Source organism: Jaculus jaculus, chromosome 16 (genome assembly GCF_020740685.1).
Source record: "Jaculus jaculus isolate mJacJac1 chromosome 16, mJacJac1.mat.Y.cur, whole genome shotgun sequence".
NCBI lineage: Eukaryota > Metazoa > Chordata > Mammalia > Rodentia > Dipodidae > Jaculus > Jaculus jaculus.
This window is the reverse complement of record NC_059117.1, coordinates 33,516,659-33,540,537: the sequence shown is the minus strand read 5'-3', so window position 1 is coordinate 33,540,537 and position 23,879 is coordinate 33,516,659. Positions and strand designations below refer to the sequence as shown.

At 41.4% G+C, this 23,879-nt stretch overlaps 1 protein-coding gene across 1 annotated transcript in view; it reads right to left on the bottom strand.

Moving 5' to 3' along the window:
* Positions 1-23,879, bottom strand: part of Abcb5 (ATP binding cassette subfamily B member 5) — a 150,109-nt gene that overhangs the window by 35,214 nt on the left and 91,016 nt on the right. The window contains exons 11-16 of the mRNA XM_045135642.1: positions 22,478-22,639; positions 21,555-21,692; positions 16,178-16,321; positions 15,229-15,333; positions 14,783-14,860; positions 10,040-10,123 (exon numbers count right to left, since the gene is read on the bottom strand). Coding sequence (XP_044991577.1) covers positions 10,040-10,123; positions 14,783-14,860; positions 15,229-15,333; positions 16,178-16,321; positions 21,555-21,692; positions 22,478-22,639 — 711 coding nt within the window. The remainder of the gene's footprint in view (positions 1-10,039; positions 10,124-14,782; positions 14,861-15,228; positions 15,334-16,177; positions 16,322-21,554; positions 21,693-22,477; positions 22,640-23,879) is intronic.

The following is a 23,879-nucleotide window of genomic DNA, read 5'->3' as shown; positions in this document are numbered from 1 at the left end:
TGGTTTTCAAGACCCTGTACGTAAGCTAAGCAAGAGTAAGTGTAGTGAGCAGACATGGGGTTGCCTCTGCTCACTCACGTGCAAGAGTTTCTAGGTGGTCTAGGGACGGTGCACTGAGGCAACAGACTCATTGAGCTGAGAGCTCATAGATGAGTATCCGAAAAGCCAAGACAGACTGTAGCATCGGACAGAAAGGAGACATGACTGAGGAAGATTAGCTAGGGTACCTGCAAAAGGTACTTTATGAATAGTCACATTACTCGCATATGCATGTGAGCACTGAGAATCCTGTCCGGACTTTGGGTGGAGGGTACATAAGGGTCTAGCTTTGGAAACAGGTTCCAGTCCTGCCTAACATATAATAAAATCCTTGAAAGAACAACTCCTCCCAGGTAATTTTAACTGTACCACAGATCAAAACTGAAGAATCTTTATGGAAATATAAAAATATATGGCATAAAATTTGTTAAATTCTCATGTATGGCATTTATTAAAAAATTACCAGGTGTGCAGCAGGGTGTGGTGGCGCACACCTTTGATCCCAGCACTTGGGAGGCAGAGGTGGGAGGATCGCCATGAGTTTGAGGCCACCCTGAGACTACAGAGTGAATTCCCAGGTCAGCCTGGGCTAGAGTGAGACCATACCTAGAAAAACAAAAACACACAAACAAACAAAAATTACCAGGTATGTTAAAAAAATAACAAAATAGGACCCATAATAATGATAAAAACCAATCACTTGAAATAAACTGAGAACTTACAGAATAGAAATGGTGCATTATCTCACTTATATGCAGAATCTAAAAATATTAGAGAGCAAAAAGGTGGTTACTACATGTTGGAGGTTTGAAAGATTGAATAGATAGTGGTCAAAACCACAACATGTTGATTATATGGAATATGCTGAAGTATTGGTGTACAATGTGGTGACTGTGCTATACTTCATATTTGAAAACTGCTAAGAGAGGAAACTTTTTTAAAAATTATTTTTGTTTATTTTCATTTATTTATTTATTTGAGAGTGATAGAGAGAGAAAGAGGCAGAGAGGGAGAGAGAGAGAGAGAGAGAGAGAGAGAGAGAGAGAGAGAGAGAGAGAGAGAATGGGTGTGCCAGGACCTCCAGCCACTGCGAACGGACTCCAGACACGTGTGCTCCCTAGTGCATCTGGCTAACGTGGGTCCTGGGGAATTGATCCTTGAACAGAGGTTCTTAGGCTTCACAGGCAAGCGCTTAACTGCTAAGCCATCTCTCCAGCCCAAGAGAGGAAGTAAAATATATTTTATCTATTTGCAGGGGGAGAGAGTGTGCAAGCATATGAGAAAGAGGGGAGAGAGAGAAAGAGGGTTTATGGGTATTTCAGGGCTTCTAGCCATTGTAAAACACTCCAGATGTCTGTACACTTTGTAAAGCTGGCTTTGTGTGGGTACTGGGGAATCAAATCCAGGTCATTAGGCATTTCAGGCAAGCACCTTCAGCCCTGAGCCATCTCTCCAGGCCAAGTATCACTTGCTTTGCTCTGATATTTAATCCTCGTTTAAAAAATTACCATCATGGGGGCTGAGTAAATGGCTTAGCGGTTAAGGTGTTTGCCTGCGAAGCCTAAGAACTGCAGTTCGATTCCCCAGGACGCACGTATGCCAGGTGCACAAGGGAGCAAATGCATCTAGAGTTTGTTTGCAGTAGCTGGAGGCCCTGGTGTGCCCATTCTCTCTTTCTCTCTGCCTCTTCCTCTCTCTCAAATAAAGAAATAAAATATTAAAAAAATTACCATCATACACCCAGCATCCCAAAACAACAGAGTGTATTTTGAATGTCATACTTTAAAGCCCAGAGTACCATGAATCATTTTGTGTTCTAATTAGATTGCACAGCATTTTATTTTGCAAAAATACCCAAAAAAACAAACAAAATATCTATAAGTATTACCAGATTAAACACTCATAGCATTTCCATAGGATACAACATTAAAAAATATTATTATAGGGCAGGAGAAATGCTTAGCTGTTAAGCGCTTGTCTGTGAAGCCTACGCTTGATTCCCCAGGACCCACGTTAGCCAGATGCACAAATGTGCACACGCGTCTGGAGTTCGTTTGCAGTGGCTGGAGGCCCTGGAGTGCCCATTCTCTCTCTATCTGCCTCCTTCTGTCTCTGTCTGTCACTCTCAAATAAATAAATAAAAATATTAGTGTAGTGCCGGGTGTGGTGGTGGCACACCTTTAATCCCAGCACTTGGGAGGCAGAGGTAGGAGGATCACCATGAGTTTGAGGCTGTCCTGAAACTACATAGTGAATTCCAGGTCAGCCTTAGGTAGAGTGAGACCCTACCTCAAAAAACCAAGAAAAAAAAAAGTATATTTAAAATAGAATATCTTTTATCTATACTTCACAAGCTTAAAATATTTCAATGAGGCTTAGACCAAAATAATTTTCTGAGTGGCACATTATTATAATTTTTGTTTTTGTTCTTGTTTTTTCAAGTTGCACATTTTTAGCCAAACAAAGAATGTTATCTCTGGGCAGCCAGTTAATTAAATCATGCTTGATTACAGCAATGGAAGAAATGTGTTCAGACTGCATGACTTATACCATTGGCTATTTAATAGGCGTTACTCAGAGTTGATGACATTGAGAGAAATATCAATAGTCAATTAAAAGATTACGTAGGGTTCTGGAGATAGCTGGCCATTCAAGTACGTGAGTCTGAGTTTGATCAGCCAGGGATGGTGGCACATGTTTACAATCCCAGCACCAGGTGGCAGGCAGATCCCCGGCGCTCACTTTGCTGGCAGTCTAGCCTAATTGGTGAGCTCCAGGCCAGGTCCAAGGAGACATTACAGAGGAAGGAGCAGATTAAACACGCGTGCTGCTCTCATAGATAGCCCGAGAACCTCCTCCAGGCAGGTGGTGGTAGACACTGAGGAGACGCAAGAACACATCAAAGAGGAAAAGCGCATATTGCTCAGCACTGAAGGAGACTTAGAACATGCCTTCCAAGGCTCAGAGAGAAGATAAAATGAGAAGATAAAAAGAATGTAAGAATGCTGGGCGTGGTGGTGCATGCCTGTAATCCTAGCACTCAGGAGGTAGAGGTAGGAGGATTGCCCTGAGTTCGAGCCTACCCTAAGAATTCAGAGTGTATTCCATGTCAGCCTAGGCTACAGTGAAACTTTGAAAAACCAAAACAAACAAACAAGCAAAGAAACAATGTTAAGAGCCACAGGGTGGAAAGGTGTGCTCTGAATGAATCATTATCCTCCCCCTAAAGCCTAACTGATACATTCATACCTCCACAGTGAATAGCAGTCACCCCACTGAGGACAGGCTTCAGGGAAATGGGGGTGAAAGGGAGGGCAAAGAAGGTAACACAAAAGGAATGTGACCAATTTGTAATATGTTCATACAGTAACATTCACAATTAATTTAAAAAAGTGGATGGTGTCTGAGGGGAACAATGCCCTAGGTTGTCCTTTGACGTCCGCATGCACATGTGTATGTGTGCCCAAATATCATCCCCTTACATACACAAACAGGCCATTTTGATAGACTGGCCGTTGGTGTACCCCTGTTAACCTTGTGTTCAAAAGGCCAAGACAGGAGGCTTTTTACTAAGTCTCTTCCTCCTCCTCTCTGCTTTTTGTGAGTGGAGTTTGCAGTGACTGAAGTTGTATACTGTTAATGATTTCTCTAAGGAACAGCTAAGGATGAGAATATTTTCAAATAATTTTGACTGACAATTCAGCCAGTACAACCTGAAGTGGCATCTGCTAAGATTGTACTGCAAGTGATAGTAGTGGAAATATTTATAAGCAGAAAAAAGAAATAGCTAATGGGCTGGAAAGATGGCTTAGTGGTCAAGGCATTTGCCTGCAAAGCCAAAGGATCCCGGTTCAATTCTCCAGGATGCATGTAAGCTGGATATACAAGGGTGTGGGGGCACATGTGTTTGGAATTTTTTTTTCAGTGGCTGGAGGCCCTGGCATGCCCATTCTCTCTCCCCCCCTCTCTCTTTCTCTCAAGTAAATAAATAAAATATATTTTAAAATTAGACAAATGCACAAAAGCTTGTGCAAATGTAAAGCATTTCAGACTTAATGCTAACTCGTTGTTGCCATTCATCAGTGTGGATTTTGTGGAAAATAACTGAGTACATCTCGTGTTTATCGTGGCTTTGGATATTAGATTTTATCATAGATTCAATAATCTTTCTTAATTAGCTCCACCTAAAACTTCAGGAGAGAACACTAACTGTATGCCAACTTTAAACTGACAAAGTTATTTCAATGACTACTAACATTGTTTGAGTCAAAATTAATATCAAGTTGCTTTATATTATTTCAATGTCAAAAAGTGAAATCAAGAAATGAGGTCACAGCCAGGCAGATAATAATATGCCAGGACTAACTAATCATCTCATTGGGCTCTTGAGTTAATAAATGAAATAAATTTTTATGACTTCTTGTGGCAACATAATTATAGCTGTGATGAGAGGTATTCTTGGCATCGGCCTTGGGTGTGCCTGTGGCATGCTGAGTGGACACCATGGTGTCAGTACACTTATTTGTGGACAAAAGAAAGGTAAAACCTCTGTTGAAAGGGTTACTGCAAGAAACAGAAATAATCACACCTTGTAATTTTGAGGAATCTAGTTTTTGAATGAATCCAAAATGGCTTTACACTTTTATTAAAGCTACCTATTATGTAGACAACAGTCTGTTGACAGATGCCCTGGCAATAAGCCATTACCTTGGGCTGAAACAATAGATCGTATTCAACCGTTCCACAATCCTATGACTATATTTCACCAACATGGTTTTATTGTGACTCTTATAATAATCAAAGCTGCTAAAAGTGGCTGTGAAAATGTTTGTAAATAGAAAAAAAAACCAAGTTGGCCAAATTATTAAAAGTGAATACATTTTTTTGTCACTAGCTAAATGTTTGCAACTAAAATTTATTGTCATTATTTGTTTGCTTGTTTTGAGGTAGGGTCTCTTTCTAGCCCAGGCTGACCTCGAACTCATTCTGTAGTCTCAGGCTGGCCTCAAACTCACAGTGACCCTCCTACCTTTACATCCCCAGTGCTGGGATAAAAGGTATGTGCCACCATATATGGATGCTAAGATATACTATTATTAAGGAACTATTTTATGAACATCCAACATATTTGTTGAAAATAAAATGTAACTGAAATTACATGACACAGAAACTGAGATGGAATGTGATTTAGTCAAGCTCACATGATAGAAATATGACCCTGAATTATTTCCAGAGTCAACTCTAGTCTGAGGTGGCGTTGTGAGAAAGGAAGTGGAGGGTGAATAACTTTTTGATAGGAAAAGCAGTATCCATTCAAATTCGTGGTGAACTCATACTTGCATGTTAGTAAACCTGTCTCACTCTTAGAAACCTTTTGTCATTTTACCTTTAAATTTATCGAAGTCAAAACTTCTAGGATCCACCTTTTTAGTCTATAGGAATTACTTTTGATTTGATGAGCATAGTTGCACTCATCTAGCAGTTTACTAATTGAATAAGAATCTTGCAGGTGAGTTAAGCATGGTGGCGCACACCTTAATCACAGCACTTGGGAGGCAGTGGTAGGAGGATCACCATGAGTTGAAGGACAGCTTGAGGCTATATAGGGAATCCCAGGTCAGCCTGGGCTAGAATGAGACCCTACTTTATAAAGCCAAATCAAAAAATGAATCTTTTATATGGTTAGTAGCATCAGTCAGGTAAAGAATGAGGCTGAGGGATGAAGAGATACTTGGCAGTTAGGGCGAAACCCAAGGACTCATGTTCGACAGTCCAGATTCCCTGTAAGCCAGACATACGAAATTAAGGCAAGCACAAGGTCACACATGCCCATTAGGTGGTGTAAGCATCTGGAGTTCGACTTCAGTGGCTGAGGCCCTGGCATGCCAATTCTCTCTCTCTAAAATAATAATAATGATAATAATAAAAATAATAATAATAATAATAGGCCAGTCTGTTGGGCTTGCCTCAAAAAAAAAACCAAAAAGTCAGGCTGAGAAATATTCCCATTAATGTGGCTCAGATGCAATACCATTTATTAGAAACAACAAATGAATGTAAAGACAGTAATTGGCTTGTCAGTGCTACTTTGGTTTTTTAGTTGGAGAAAATACATTCTCAAAGATATGCTTCACACCTAAACTGTAGCTGCTGGTAAGAACACCTCTTTCACTCAGAAGACTTGAAAGGTAGTAAGAGGAAAATACCAGCACAATAAATGAAAATGTACAATTTTTGTGAAATCAGGTTTTGAACGGAATTATGGGAGAGCTGTAATGGAATCCTAAGTGTAGAAGGTGTCATTTGATCACTCTATCATCAGTGGAGACAAATTCTATTCTCACTATGTCACTAGGAAGTGAAATGCTACCCATCACGTTTCTCCATGTGTACTGGTGAAAGCTCACCAGCCATGTTTTGGAATTTGCAACCTGTATGCCAGAACCTCAGAGCTTTGCCTTCTGAAGCAACAACAAACAAGAACTTCATGAAGAGATAAAGAAGACAGCCCCTTTTCTGTTCATCTCTTTATCTATCATCACATTAGTTTCTCCAACCTAGACAGAGGCAAGTTAACAATTGTAACCCACTTGTATTCTTTGATATATTTATTCTTGGTAGTAACTAGTGAACAAACTGGGTATGTATAAGTTACAAAATTTAGAATAGTTGTCATAGCCTATGAAAATCATTTCCAAAAGGAATATGTAATTGTTATGGGTTGCCTAGATGATAATTTGCTGCTCTAGTAATAATGATGTCAGATGTCACTGTATCCCTCCTCCTCCCCCCCCCCCCCCGTGCCCTCCTAAGAAAATAGGTAGGAAAATGGGAGGTAGGCGCAGAAGTGCTCAGTCATTCTGAGGCAGGAAAACAGGAGTAGGGGACAGGATGAACGGGAACTTAGTCATCTAAATCCCACCACCTCCCACAATTTAACAACAAAGGGGTCATTCTTTATCAAAAAGAAACTATTTAGAAAATGTTTTTGAATTCTATTAGTATTGTCTGGTGGAACCCAAGGGTTGCTAGACATGGCTGTTCGTTGTTGTTTGAGGGAGGGTCTCACTCTAGCCCAGGCTGACCTGGAATTCACTATGTAGTCTTAGGGTGGCCTCGAACTCACAGTGATCCTCCTACCTCTGCCTCCTGAGTGCTGGGATTAAAGGTGTGCGCCACCACACCTGGTGCTGTTCACTTAAAAAAATACATATATTTTATTTATTTATCTATTTGAAAGAAAGAAAGAGAAAAATACGTAGATAGATAGATTGATGATAGATAGATGGGTAGAGAGAGAAGTGGTGTGCCAGGGCCTCAACCACTGCAATCTAACTCCAGATGCTTGCACAACCTAGTGGGCATGTGTGACCTTGCACTTGCCTCACCTTTGTGCATCAGGCTTACATGGGATCTGGAGAGTTGAACATGGGTCCTTAGGTTTTACAGGCAAGTGCCTTAACCATTAAGCCATCTTTCCAGCCCTCTATTCACTTTTTAAAAATAATTTTATTTTTATTTATTTATTTATTTGACAGAGAAAGAGGTGGGGGCAGGGAGAGAATGGGCATGCCTGGGCCTCCAGCCACTGCAAACAAACTTCAGATGCATGTGCCCTCTTGTGCATCTAGCTAATGTGGGAATTGGGGAATTGAACCTGGGTCCTTTGGCTTTGCAGGCAAATAATTTAATTTTTGCTAGGCTATCCCTCCAGCTCTCTATTCACTTTTTGGTTTCAGTTTTGGTTTCCTCCTCTCCCTTCCATGCCTGGCTAATAATTTGTCCTTTTCTCCTTAAAAACTTCATGTTCCTCACACTTTTGAAGAGAAGAGGTCATGTCATTGACTTTGAAAATGATGAATAACCACATGACCACATGCGATGTGCTAGACCATGATGTCATACCTCTTCACAACTGGCTCTGGGTATCAACTAGCAGAAATATGCATCTGATTTGTTAAACATCCTTCAGATAAGGCCTTAGTTTCTTGGGAAATGAAAAACTAAACTTTTCTCTTTCATTAAAATTTCTTGGGCATGGTGGCTCACGCCTTTAATCTCAGCACCCGGGAGGCAGCAGTAGAAGGATTGCCATGAGTTCGAGGCCACCCTGAGACTCATAGTGAATTCCAGGTCAGCCTGAACTAGAGTGAGGCCCTGCCTCAAAAAACCAAAAGAACAAACAAACAAAAATTTCTTTTGGAACTTATGGCACACTTTTGTAACCCTAGCATTTGGAGGCTGAGGCAGGAGTATCGTGAGTTTGAGGCCAGCCCGGGCTATATAGTGTGACCCTGTCTCAAAACAAAATTAAATGAATATGTAGTGGGTGTGTTTTCTTTCTTCTTATATTTTCTTTCCCTGCTATTTCACCGAGTCCTTTTCTCTGACTAACTCTTGGTATCTTCTTTCCTCTCCCATGTATTTTTCTATTTCTTTATTTCTTTATTTTTATATTTATTTACTTATTTATGAGGGGGAGTAAAAGAAAAAAAGAGAGAGGTAGGAAGAGAGAATGAGCATATCAGGGCCTTTGGACACTGCAAACAAACTCCAGATGAATGTGCCACTATGTGCATCTGGCTTCTGTAGATTCTGGGGAACTGAACCTGGGTCTTTAGGCTTCACAGGCAAGTGCCTTAACCTTTAAGCCATCTCTCTACCCCTCCTCTCCCATTTCTGCTATTGCATGTGCTAAAGCTTCCTTATTTTAGGTTAAAACTATACAGATCTTTGATTGGATTTGCGTCACAGAAGGTTCATGTCTGCTAGTGTAAACCTGGCTGAAAGCCCATGTCTAGGGACATAGGCTCTAGTGTGGCACTTACTTCTGTTACTCTATAACATGGATAGCCTATTGAGCTGCCTTCTAAATTCTGATATTTAGTCCTATCCATTAATACTTGTTGAAGCCTCAATTACAGAAGTTCCTGAATATAATGGGCAGAGGTTACCGCAGAGATGCATAACTGGCAAAACTGCCAAGAAAAAGTGACTAGTGTATACTCAGCCTCAAACAGGCCATCTAAGCCAACCCTCTAAAGCTCGTGGGGCGTTCGTGGAAGAAGGTACAGGAAGAGATCTTGTGGAGGAGGGTTGTGAAATGCTGTTACACTTGTGAACTCATGGCATATCAGTATCTCACCCTGGATGGGAGAAGGCCCCTGAGACCCCACACCTCCTGGAGTAGCTAATGGCAGTTAATGGTTGCTGAGAGACGGAGAGTCGGCTTCACGAGTGGTGTGGTCGCTGGTGCATGACCATTCCACAGTCAAAACCTTCAGCCCCAGGCCATGTAAAGCCACATGTACAAAGTGGCACATGCACCTGGAGCTCGCTTGCAGTGGCTGGCATCCCTGGTGTGCCCATTCTCTCCCTCCCCTGTCTTTCTCTCTTTTCTTGGAAATGAATAAAATACTTAAAAAAAAATCTTGGTGCTGGGCAGAGCACCTGCTGTGCAAGCCTGGGTCCCTGAGGTCAGATCCCCAGCGCCCTTAAAGAGACAGATGCAGTTGTGAGCTTCTGCACTCCATGTGCACCTATAGTGAGGAGGGAGGTGGAGACAGAACCTTACAGAGGTTACAGGGCCAGCTAGCCTGGCAAATGTGTTGATGAACAACAATGAGAGATCCGGCCTCAAACAAGATGAGAATGGCAAGGACCTCCATGCACTTGCCGTGACACAAGCACACTCACATTTACATAAATCTCTCTCCAACACACACACACACACACACACACACACACACACACACACACACTATGTAACACACATTGTAACACATGCCAAAAATAAATAAATAAAGAAAGAAAGAAAGAAAAGAAAAAAAAGTCTCCAGTTCTCAAAGACATTCTCATATCTTTCCCTAGAGTTCCCCGTCAGCTGGGAGACCACGTGGTCACCTTAAAGATGTGAGTTGCCTCAGCAGAGCTCACACGCAGCATAGGCACTTGTGTGCAGGCCACACACAGCACATTCCTTAAAAATAAAACAACATACCCCTTGAATTTCTTCTATATCTGTGGCTAAGGTTGTGGTCAAGGCTCCCGTGCTGTTTTCCTTGTCATCAAACCACGCGATATCCTGGAGAGAAACGAAATTAAGATATGCTCATCAGAAACAATCTCCCAGGCTCTGTGATTTTTTCCAGGGTCAGCTGTGAAGGCCTTTTCCTCCCTCCTCACTTGCCACTCAATTCATGTGAAAACTATAAACCAACAGACATTTTTCCTTCTTATTTCATAAGTCTCTACATTTTGGTATTTACTGAGGAACGTAATTCCACAGCAGGGTGTCATTATCATGTTATAATTTTGTAGAATAATCATTGTTAATGGTTATCATAGGGGCTGGGAGATGGCTTAGTGGTTGAGGCGCTTGCCTGAGAAGCCTAAGGACCCAGGTTAAATACCCCAAGACCCACGTAAGCCAGATGCACAGGGCGGCACAGGCGTCTGGAGTTCATTTACAGTGGCTAGAGGCTCTGGTACAGCCATGAACTCCCCCTCTCTCTGTCTGTCTCAAATAAATACATGAAAGAAGAAAAAGAAACAAGCATGAAGTCTGCCGAGGACAGAGCAAAATCAGGAACAAGAGAAGCTTAAGGTAAGAACCCATTTCATTTCCAGTGACTGAGGGAGAGAGCAAGTCTCAGGGCTTCTCAGCCTGAGGAATATGTTTTCTTCCACTTGCTGAAACCACTTGCATCATTTGTGGATTAAAACCAGGTGAAGATTGAAAAAAAAAAAAAGAAATGGTTCCGTTTTAGTGAGGAAAGAGCATTCAAACCTCACGGTTTATTGCCCGGACTCTCATGCCCGCTGCTGTCTAGGAAACAAAAGCACCATGGAGGTCTATGCCCTGACCACGCAGTGTGTTTGAAGAAGGCAGCCCTGGGTGGATATGAAGGGGCCAGGGCAGGTGCAATCCCAGCGCAGGAACACCGTTCTGTGAGCCCCTACAAGAGGAAGTGGCCCCAAGGATCAAGGATCCTAGGTGCCCCAAAGCCACCACTCCTCAGAGGTCACAGTCTTCAGTGCACGTTACGTGAAGACATGACCCCTCTAAGAAGCCAATCCCCATGTGCAACAATAGTGTAATGCTGCTAGAATACTTGAACTGGAAGTCAAGTCTTTGTTATTGTATAATTCCCTCCTTCAACTTACGAGATTCCATATATTTTCCAATTGCTTCTAGATTTCAACCTGACATGGGCTACCCAAGAAAATTTTAGCCATAATCTAAAGTAAAAGTATAGAAAAGAATTAAAATCGGAGAGTACGTTCTGAATCTGTAGTAACTTACTATGGCATGGCTACAAAGCCGCAAATAGTCTTAGTCAACCTACGTTGTCAGTAAGATGTCCTAAAGTGTTTTGCAACACATCAGCAATTGTGCACTCTAGTGACTGCTTTCCTGTGTGATGCCATATGTGTCAAAATATTTAGCAGATTTCCTCAAGCTTCTCTGGTATTGAGTGAAAATTGCTCGCGTTTCCTCCTTCTGGTGGTAAAACAATTACAAGTAAGGCTATCAGGCTTCTTGCTGTATATTTCCGTCCTGCCAATAAATTCGACTAGAAATACAAGCCTGGTCGCACTGTAAGTCCTTGGTGTGTATTTTCTCTTTCACTCACCACAATGGTATGGAGTTGATACTATGATAACCCACATTTTGTAAACTGGGAACTGGACACACTGACAGATAAGTGACATGTCCAAGGCCACACAGCTGGCAGGGGCTGAGGCCAGGATTTGAACCTTAGTATCCCCGAGGCCAGGGTGCTTAAAGAAATGATCTTGTTCTCCTCTGACTGAAGCATGATGGTACCGTCATTTCTTCTGTCTTCTCTAGCTTCAGGCCTTGTCAGCTCTTTTGGAAGTAGCTTCAGGACGTTTTGAGTCTCTGAATGATCACTTAAAATTGAAACATTCCCTCCCCACTCGTCATTATAACCACTCTAACTTAGAGAGAAATAGGCAAAAATATGCTTCAACTCTCCCACCCAGATTTGTAGGTTAAAATTTACCACTCAGGAATAGAAATTTAGCTTTGAAACTCAACGAACAAGTATTTTCAATCATGAAAGTTAGCAGTAATGTGAATTTTTTTTTTTTTAACTTTAAGGATCACATAAAAAGGTAGACTGTACCTTCAGAAACCACACCTGATTCTATAAATACGTCTGCTTCAGTGAGATTCCACAATGGTTAAAAAAAAGTGCTACAAGCCTCAGCATGCCTTCTGAGCTTCCAAAGTCTTATCTTAGGACAGAAAGCCAAGCCAGAAAGTGAGGCACCGCAACAATACACTGAGGGACCCGAGTGGACTTGTGGGAATCCAGTAATGCTTGTTAAGTAGCATGTGGCTCTTGGTGTGTCTCGTCATAGTTCATAAAGGACAGAGCTTATGGCTTACAGAGCAGATGCTGTTATGAGCCGAGACTATTTTATTCAAGATGGTTACTCTGTTGGTCTTCAAGGTTAAAGCTAGAAAAAGGATTAGTGTCCATATTCCCCACCAAGATATCAGATTAACAAGAGATTCACTGGCTGAACTGCCTGAGGCTTGAGATCTAATACATTCCGTGAACAGAGAGGAAGTTCACAGACACGCATGGGGAATGTTAAATGTATATTTGATTTGTCTGTGTAAAAGTATCCAGACATTCAGGAAACAAAAATGATAGAAATATAAATATCCCCGAACAGGAAAATAAAAAAAAACCAAACAAACAAACCCTGAATTAATGATGATCAAAACAAGTCAACAAGTGTTAATTATAGTCTTAGTTAATTACAGTCAGACTTGCATCAAAGATTTGAGGTAAGCTCATAAGGTGTTACTAGATTTAAAAAAGTACAAATTTTCCAGGCCTGATAAATCCAGGTGTTAAATCTCTTGATGATCCCTCAAAGAGAAGTTTACTACTTTAGACTATGGGTGTCTTCTAATGTGGGACAACGATTGGGACAGGACCCTTCTGTGCATAGGGTGTCGGGGCGCCAACTGCTGGAGGACAGCAGGTCGGGGCAGGAAGAGCCAGTGTGCTTCTCTGGCGTTCTGTATCTTACAGTCCTGACACTGCGGGCCCTGACTCCTGAAAGTCACAGGATGTAAAAGCTAGCTCCGACGACTCAGCTGGAATGACAGTAACTGTATTTCTGCAAAGAAATTGCCCTGGCAGGAAGCTATTTGCTCTTTCTTGGAGAACTCTGGTGACAGAAGCAAGGCAAAGGGCTCTCTTGATTATTGGCTTTCAGGGTAACCCAATCCACCTCGGCCTCATGAAAGAATTTCAGAGGTGCCAGTCTGCGACATACCTGTCACTTGCCCCAGAGACTCACTCTGAAGATTACTACTTGATCCACCTATTTCAGCTGTTTCCCACCAATGATTGATCATCTTTGCGGAGCAGGCAGACCTCCAGCTAGACCCCAGTTATTTGAGTGCAAGACTCTTTCCACAAGAGCAGAGAGACCGGAGAGAAAAACTCACACTGGCCTGTGGATGGGAACTAGGAAAATTGTCAACTGCTTTCCTGTAAAGATGCCCTGGAGATGCTGGAGTTCTGTCCTTTGCAGTTTTTTTTTTTTTTAAGTATTTTATTTATTGGAGAGAGAGAAAAAAAAAGAAAGAGGAAGACAGAGAGAGCAAAAGAGAGAAAATGGGTTTGCCATGGCCTCTAGCCACTGCAAAGGAATTCCAGACACAAGTGCCACTGGCTTTACATGGGTACAGGAGAGATTAAACCTGGGTCTTTTGGCTTTGCCAGCAAGCACCTTGACCACTAAGCAATCTCTCTAGCCTCTCTTTTTCAGTTTTAACTTGTCCCTTCCATCCTTATCCCAGAAAATCACATTGTGCATTAAAAGAAAGATTTGTCAAGTTGAATACAATGAATAGAAGTGGTTTTGTTTTCTGTGAATCTTATTTTCAAACATGGGAATCTAGAACTATTTTGATTTTACTTTAAAAAAATATTTAATTTATTTATTTACTGGGGCAGGGGGAGAGACAGACAGAGAGAAGCAGATAGAAAGAATGGGCACCTGAGTCTCCAGCCACTGCAAATGAACTCCAGACACATGCACCATCTTGTGCATCTGACTTATGTGCGTCCTGGGGAATCAAACCTGGGTCCTTAGGATTTACAGGTAAGTGCCTTAAACACTAAGTCATTTCTCCAACCCTTTAGAATTATTTTTACTAGAAAAAAAAAATGCTAGGAGCATTCTGATGTCCAGGGTCAGGGAGAGGCTCAGTATATAAGCCTTTGCTTTTAGGGGTAAGGTAAGGTAGGTGTGAGGACGGGAGTTTGAAGTCACAACTTCCTAAAGCCCATGTCAATGCTGGGGGATATAAACCTAGGCAGCAGGGACAAGGCCTCAGAGGAATAAACTGGCTAGCTAGGTAGACTAGGCAAACTGGTGAACTCAGGTTCATTCAAGAGACCTTGCCTTACTTAGTAAGTGAAGTGGAGAAGAAATTGAGGAAGACACCCAGTGTCAATAGCTGGTCTCCACAGGTGAACCCACATGCACCAAATGAAAACACGTAAGTAAAATAAATAAATGAGTAAGTAAAAATTTTTAAAAAAAGACAAAGAATTTTTGTGCCACATTTTTGCTGCGTGGTATTTTAAAAAAGCATTATTTGAAAGACTAAGGCAATCATTGATGAACTGAAGACTTGACTATTTTGCAATACATTTTAAATAAGAGAACAGTTAAATGCACTGACCTGATATAACATAGCTTTGAATGCCAACCGTCTTAATCTCATGGCTAAGCTCTCCCCAGCTCGACCATAAAAATATCCCTAGGAATTGAACAAAGATCATTTATACTTTACACTCTCTTCTATTTCTATGTGATATTTAGTTATTATATTTTTAGGTTGATTAAAGAGAAGCACATGGCAATATATCATCGTGACAATGTTGTCTAGTTTGTTAAAAGTTTACGTGCGTGAAGGCTTGGCGGATGTCTCATCAGTGTAAGGCGCTTGCATGTAGAGCCTGCTGGCTTGGGTTTGATTCACATAAAGTCAGGTGTGCAAAGTGGTGCATGAGTCTGGAGCTCCTTTGAAATGGTAAGAAGCTTTAGCACACCCATGCACTCACTTATTCTCTCTCTCAAGCTTTAAGTAAAAAGGTTTTAAAATAAAAAGATTTTTAAAAAGTTTACCTGCATGAAATAACTGACAAAACAAACAATGCCAAAAATGACTAATATCACGGAATAGATTTCTGCATCCCGCTTCAATGTACTTTTATCATGGTCTTCAAAGATCTGAAATTAAACAGGTTTTTTTTTTTTTATCAGAGTGTTGGAGATAAATGTAAAAGAAACAGAAGAAAAATATTTTCTAGAGGAATATACAAAAGAGACTTCCCATTTCAGGGTAAAATACATCCTACCATTATTCTATTATCTGTATGTAGTACTCATGACTAAATTAATTTTAATATTCTCACATTTGCTTTGTAGACATAAAATCAGACAAGTTAGTGTGATACCTGCTCTTGTCACAGTTTATTTTCAATGAAGTCAGCACTTTGAACTGTTGCTTTACAGAATTTTCGTGACTCTGGGTTCTAATGTCGAGAACCTGGAGTAAGCACTTCCTGGAATGTGGGAGCCTTGACACCATGCATGCACTCAGTCATTACAACATATTCATGAAGCGTGACTGCGCACCACAGGGCTGCTGAAGACAAGATCCTAAAGGAGTCCACTTTTCTGAGTTCTTGGCCACATCCCAACTTCCTACTCCCCCTCCCTGAGCTGACTCTAGTAAAACATCATCATTGTTTGAGCTAGTTGAGAGAAGAGTCATTGCACTTATCTATTTCATCGCTTCAGGGTTCAGGAATGCTGATGAAACACTGGAGTCAAAGTCAAGAAACAAAGTGATTCCTTTACTGACCACCAGGCCAACAAGACCCTTCTGAATGTGACACAGTCTATGTGGTTAAATTCCCAAGCACATTAGCTAATCTTCCTACCATGGACGTTACCCTAGGACCTCCTGGAAGTTCTAATTTCTACCTGCTGGTTATGTGCAACGGGGCTCTTCTCTCTGACTGTAATTTGTTCACATTGTTAAAGACATTCAGAAATGAGTTCTACTTACAGTTACCATTTTTGCAAAGATGATGGAAAATGCTGGGTGAACAGATCCATTTAGAACAGAAGCCAGTGTTCCCAAAACCACAGAAGACCATTCAGTCTTGTTTAACTTAAGTATTTTTAATAGAGAGACTTCAGGAAGACTTGTCTATGGACAAAATACCTTGGTTAAAAACCTTCCTTTGAGAGTATGCTGGAACATAGAAAACAAGCAGTCGTAAACAGGACTGTACTGGGTCATCTTGATACAGTAGACAGCTGAGTAAATGTAGGGTTATTTACATAGATGCTTCATGCCATCAGCGTACAGAGACAGCCTTACATCTTCCATTCCTGGCTGGACTATGTTTAATTTCTTGTCTTATTGCAAAGGCTAGAACCTTCAGCTCAATGTTCTTGAGGTGGTGACAACATGCATCGCTGCCTATTAGTCTGTACTGCTTAGGAAGATGTTAGTCGTAGGGTTTTCTCCTGTATTTGTTCTTTTTTGGTTAAGAACACTTGTTTGATGTCTCCTTTACTGAGAGCTATTAGGAATGGATGGAGCATTTTTTTTCATATGATTTTATGCAGTGATTGAAATAACTAGTTTTTCCTTTTTAGTTTTTTTTTTTAATTTTTTTGTTATTTTTGTTTATTTATTTGAGAGAGACAGAGAGGGACAGAAAGAGGCAGATAGAGAGAGGGAGAGAGAATGGGTGCGCCAGGGCCTCCAGCCACTGCAAACAAACTCCAGATGCGTGCACCCCCTTGTGCATCTGGCTAATGTGGGTCCTGGGGAGCGAGCCTTGAACCGGGTCCTTAGGTTTCACAGGCAAGCGCTTAACCGCTAAGCCATCTCTCTAGCCCCTTTTTTAAAAAAAAAATTATAATTATATTATTATTATTATTTTGGTATTTTGAGGTAGGGTCTCACTTTAGCCCAGGCTGACTTGGAATGCAGTATGTAGTCTCAGGGTGGCCTCAAACTCACGGCAATCCTCCTACCTCTGCCTCCCAAGTGCTGGGATTAAAGGCGTGTACTACCATGCCTGGATAAATTTTATTTATTTATTTTCAAGGAGGGAGGGAAAGAAAGGAGAGGAGAGGAGAGGAGAGGAGAGGAGAGGAGAGAGAGAATGAGCACGTCAGGGCCTCTAGTCTCTGCAAATGAACTCCAGATCTGTGTGTCCCCTTGTGCATCTGGCTTACATGGGTCCTGGAAAATCAAACCTGGGTCCTTTGGCTTTGCAGGCAAATGCCTTAACTTCTAAGCCATCTTTCCAGCCTCCTTTTTAGTTTTTTTGAATAAGAAAATATCATTAGTTTCTGAATATTAAACCAACTTATAAAAACTTGTTGATGGTGAATATTGTTCCTTTTATATACTGTTGGATTAGACTTCCTAAGTTTTGTTATGAATACTTCCACTTACATCTAAAATTTTTCTTTTCTGTTTTTTCTAATTTTAATAACAAAATAATAATGTTGGCCTCATAGAATGAAGGTTCTTTTGTATTCATCTCTGTGTTTGGAGAATTCACAAGTAAGCCACCCGAACCTGGAGTTTTCTTATGGAAAGTTTTTTTAAGTACAGATTCAATTTTGTTTTAAGAGATATGACATTGTTCAAGCTATTAAGTTATTCTTAAGTGAGTTTTGATAATTTTTGACCTTTAAAGAATTTATACATTTAATCTGAGTCATAGGATATTTTTGGAGAAATGCTTTTATAAGGCGATTTTATTATTTTAGCATATATAGAATCTACAGTAATTCATCTCTTTCATTCTTAGCATCGAAGCATTGTGCATTCTCCCTTTCTTACTTGCTCAACCAATGCAAAAACCATTGGGTTTTCATGGAAATTACTTTACTACTAATTTAATAAACTTTTTGGCATTTTATTTTTCTCCTTTCTTTGATGTATTCATCTATGAAATATAGTTATTTTTTACATGTGTGTATGTGGTCATACACAGGTGAGTGCATGAATATACGTGTGCATGTGTGTAGAGGCCACAGGTTGATGTCAGTGTTGATGAATCAATTGGTCTCAAACTTATTTTTTGAGATAGGATCCCTCCCTGGACATTGAGCTCACCAATTCAGCTAGGCTAGCCAGATAGCAAGCCTTATGGAACCTCCTGTCTCTGCCTCTCCAGTGATGAGATTACAGGCATGTGATGCCACATCTGGCTTTTATATGGGTGCTGGGGATCAGGTCCTCAGGCTTGTGAGGCAAGAATTTTACTCATTGAGTCATCTCCCCAGCCACCCTGAAACATAGGTATGATAATTATTTAATGTGCCTACTAATGCTACAAAGCATATCATTTCAGAATCTAGCTTTTATCATTTGTTTTCCTTTTTTTATTTGGGCTCTATTTTTCTGCCTTTTTGATTTAATTGCTGATTTTTAATATATTTTAATTTATTTATTTTCAATCAGAGAGAGACAGGGAGATTAAGAGAAAGAATGAGTATGCCAGGGCCTCTAGCCATTGCAAAGGAAATCCAGACATATGTGCCACCTTGTGCATCTGGCTTTACGTGGGTACTGGGAAGTTGAGCCTGGGTCCTTTGGTTTTGCTGGGAAGCACCTTAACTGCTAAGCCATCTCCAGCTCCTGGTTACTGATTCTTAAAATAATCAATTTGTGTGTGTGTGTGTGTGTGTGTGTGTGTGTGTATGTGCATGTCAGGGTCTCCCACTACTACAATGGGACACAAGATGCTTATATCACTTTTTGGCTCTAAGTTTACATGGATAGCCAGACACTTGAACCAGCTTGTCAGGCTTTACCTTTAACCTCTGGGCAATCTCCCAGGTCCTGACCACTGCTTTGATTGGATACCAGCTATTGTAAATTTTTCTCTACTACTAGGGTGTATGAATCTTTTTACTGTCTTCCCTGGTTGCATCATGGCTACTGGGAGGACTATGGTAGCTTGTTTCTTATGCTTCTAAATAAAGTAAATGTTAATTTTTAAAAAATGTTTAAAAATATTTTTATTTATTTGTGTGTGAGGAAAAAAGAGGCAGATAGAAAGAGAGAGAAAGAGAGAGAGATAGAGAGATGGAGAGAATGGGTACACCAAGGCCTTCAGTAGTTGCAAACGAACTCCAGAACCTTGTGCATCTTGCTTATGCGGGTCCTGGGGAATTAAACCTGGGTCTTTTGCCTTTGCAGACAAATGCCTTAATCACTAAGTCATCTCTCCAGTCTAATGTTAATCTTTTATTGAGGATTATTGAGGTTTTTATTTTTTTGCCTATTAAGATAATGACCTCTGTTTTCTATCCAGGGATGGTTGGTTGGTCACAGACTGCATGTTAGAAACTACCAAAGGCTTTCTGCTATAGGAAAAGCCATTAAAAATTGAAAATGATTTTCTTTTCTGTGTTTATTTCAGTGATCTTTTGCAGCAGAAGGTGATGGAAGAGGAAGAAAGGGATGAATGTGCGGATCACATACCAAAGTAGCATGGGTTATATCTAAAAGGAAAAGCCAAAGACTGGCACTGCCAGGAAAGGTAAGAGGGGCTATGGCAGACAGTCCAGGGGTTTAGGCAGAAAGCTGTCCCATGAAACCAGGACAAAGCAGGCAGGAAGACAGAGGGATGGTTCATCTCTATTAATGTCAGCCCCAAGAAGAATGGAATTCTAGTTTGGGGAGAGGGCAGCAGTGGACCAGCATTTGCATGGCTTGGAAGCTGGAGGTTCAGAATATTGAAGCCACCATCCAGGGTCCAGTCAAGGATTCCCAGGTGTGCAGGTATGCGGGGTATGTTGAAAGAGGCGAAAGTGTGATTGGGAAGTGAGCCCAGACAGAGTGGACACCGAAGAGAGCACTGGGGGTGGGGGGAGGAATGTAAATGACAAGTAAGGTTCAGGCAGGGTGACTTGAGCATTTGGATGAGCCAAAGGTAGGGAGCAGAAAATGGCAAGCATGGACTAAGCAAGGGACAAATCTCTACCAGCTGCTGGGACTGGAGGCCTTCCTGGCACATCTGTGTGTGTGGTTTTTGGGGGCGCTGTCTGCATGAAGTGGTGTCACTTAGATTCTTCTATGACTCACAGTATGCTGGCCATCCCTTGAGGGATATGCCATACTTCAAGGTGCTGTTTTAAAAATATTTATTTATTCATTTATTTATGAGAGAGAGAGAGAGAGAGAGAGAGAGAGAGAGAGAGAGAGAGAGAGAGAGAGAGAGAGAGAAAGAAAAGAAAGAAAGAAAGAAAGAAAGAAAGAAAGAAAGAAAGAAAGAAAGAAAGAAACGGGAAAGGCAGAGAGAGAAAGAAAAGCAGAGGAGACAGAGATAGATAGATAGATAGATAGACAGACAGACAGACAGACAGATAGATAGATAGATAGATAGATAGATAGATACAAACTTCAGATGCATGTTCCACCTTGTGCATCTGGCATTCGTGGGTACCTGGGAATCAAACCTGGGTCCTTAGGCTTTGCAGGCAATTGCTTTAATTGCTAAGCCTTCTCTACAGCCCATCAAGGTGTTGTTTTAAGCCATAGTTTGCCTTGCAATGTAACTTTCTTATGAGTTTTTTTTTTTTTTTTTTTCTAACAAGAATCTTTGACTTGGGTGGACTCCTTTGAGGGTCACAGTGATGCTAAAACAAGTTTGGGAAAAAACATTTTGCAAACTTAGTGTCACAGTGTTAATTTATTGTAAACCAATTCTGACGTTTAGAAGGATTAAGTGGAACTAGGAGAATACATGGGACACATGATAGGTGAACTTTAACCTCTTGTTTTTTTTTTCCTCCCTTCTGCCCTTCCTTCCTTTTATGTGTGTGTTTGAGCATGTGTGTGTGTGGGGGGGGGTAGAATATGTATGTGTGGTGTTTGTGACATATGGTGTATGCACCTATGTGTGCCCCATGCACATGCATGTGGAGGCCAGGGAAGAGTGTCCGGCGTCCTCTCATTGGGTCCCCACATACTTCCTTGAGAGGGGTCTGTTCCTCAACATTGAGCTACTGTCTGTCAGCAATTATCAAGCCCCTACCCCATGCAGACTGGAGTTACAAACCTGTGTGGCTATGCCCAGCTTTTTGTGTGATTTCTGGGTTGTTGAACTTATGAGTCGTTGGCCTGAGAGACCCTCATACTTAATTGGCACATGCTTATGTGCTGAGCCATCTCCCTCTCTGCCCCCTACTTTTGGCCAGGGTCTCATATATCCCAAGTTCTACTGTCCTTGAAATCCCTATGACCTTGAAATTCTGATTCTCCTGCATCTACCTTCTGATTGCTGGAATTACAGCTACGTGCCACCATGTCTTGATAATGGGATACAGAGGATCCAACCCCAGGCCTTTGTGCGTGCGAGGCAAGCACTCTCCCAACCAAGCTATATCCTAGCTTGAACCATTACCTCTGGATGGTGGATGGATTCCACAGATTGGTCAGTGCAATCTAACTTCACGCTGCTCATAGCACACAGAGAAACACAGCTGGTATTTCCTTCAGAACATGCCACTGACTGCCCTCGTTCATCTGCCTTTTCAGTATCCTTAAATGAAGAAACGTACATGTTCTCATTATAATGATGCTTCAAAAACAAAGGAATTTTATAAAGTGTACCTTCAAAAGTGCTGCTGCTTTATTACTAAAAGTGGCAATGCCATAGTCTTTTTTACATCCCCCCCTTAATTATTTTTCTTCTTCCTTTCTTCTCCTCTTCCTTTTCTTTAGACAGAGTTTCATTCTGTAGCCCAGGCTGGCCTGGAACTTGCTCTGTGGTACAGACTGACCTTGAACTCATGATCCTCCTTCCTCAGCCTCCTGAATGCTGGGATTACAGGCTTGTGCCATTGTGCTTGGCTGAACATGGTGTATTCTCTTGCAGCTCTTGCTGAAGCCTTGGTAGAGAGCTAATGAATTTCATACTAACATGTTATTGACTGACAACAGCTTCTTGTGCCCCCTTCTCCTCTAAAAAGGCACTCATAATTAATTGGAGTAAATATGGCATTCATTCAAAGCAATGAGACCAGTGGAAGGATCAGATCTTAGTAAAAGCCTCTTCGGATGCAGATAACACACTTATAGTTCTAGCTTTCTCTGGGGCACTAGCATAAAACCAGGTACACATACGTGAGTCTGGGCCTGGATCTTGGCTGCTGCTCCTACCTCTGTCTGTCAAGTGCTATGATTACAGGTTTACACTACTGTAGCCAGCCCTGGTTTGTGAAATTTAAGACTGCAGTATGGGACTTGTGTATTTAAGTGTGGCATTCTATCTGAAAAGTCACAGGGAAAGCATGCTGACATGATTTTGTGTCAATCAAATATTACCTGTGCCATCATAAGTGAGTAATACAGCCCTCGTTTTGCCATGAGCTCGGCATGTCTTCCTTTCTCGACCACGGTACCTTCCTTTACCATCACAATCAGATCTGCGCTTTGGACTGTGGACAGCCTGTGTGCTACCATGATTGTAGTCCGAACTTTGCTTGCCTACCGAACAGAAATCATGGGAAATAAGCATGAACATATTAGAAAAAAACCTCTGGGGCTGGAGAGATGGCAGTTAAGGCACTTGCCTGAGCAGCCTAAGAACTCGTGTTCCAATCTCCAGGCCCCACACAGCCAGACGCAAGCACACAATGCCGCACATGCGCACAAGGGGCCAATGTGTCTTAGCAGTGGCTAAGGCCCTGGTCTTCCCATTCTTTTTCTCTCTCTGCCTCATTTTCTTTCTCTCAAAAATAAATAAAGAAAGAAAGAACCTCTGAACCATTCTTTTTCACAGCAAAAATTCCTAGTCTTTGGATACAGAAAGTTAGGAAATTTAGTAGATCAAGAAGGCCAGCTTGAGAGATGTCTCAATGGCTAAGGTGCTTGTCTGCTAAGCTTAAGGTCAGGTTGATTCCCCAGGACCCACATAATGTGAGATGCACAAGGTAGCACATGTGAATGGAGTTCATTTGCAGTGGCTGGAGACCCTGCTGTGTCTATTCTCTCTTTTTAAATTTTATTTTAGTTTTCAGTTGCATGTTTTATTTTTATTTATTTATGCAAGAGGGAGGGAGAGAGAGAGGTAATATGGGTGGGCCAGGGCTTCCAGCCATTGCAAACGAACTCCAAGTGACTGTGCCACCTTGTGCATTTGGTTTATATTGGTCCTGGGGAAATGAACCAAGATTGTTTGGTTTCACAGGCAAGTGCCTTAACTGCTGAACCATCTCTCCAGCCCCATTTCACTCTCCCTATCTGTCTCTTCCTCTCTCTTTTTTACTTTCAAATAAATAAATGAAAATAAATAAAATAGTTTTAAAAGATCTTTTTATCCAGAGCCACATGTTGGTTCATGATATGCAGAGACATATATCTTACCCATAACTGTGGGCTAACTCCACAATGCATGACCCATATACCTCAAAAAGGAGGGGCCAAATGGGAGGGGGTAGGTCACAGATGAGCCTAATAATGGCACCAAACTGACTGTATTTGCTGAATACAAACTAATTAATAAAAAAATTAAAAAAAAACTTTTTTTAAAAAAATGATTTTGGGGATGGAGAGATGGCTTAGCAGTTAAGTGCTTGCCTGTGAAGCCTAAGGACCCTGGTTCGAGGCTCGGTTCCCCAGGTCCCACGTTAGCCAGATGCACAAGGGGGTGCATGCGTCTGGAGTTCGCTTGCAGTGGCTGGAAGCCCTGGCACTCCCATTCTCTCTCTCACCCTCTATCTGTCTT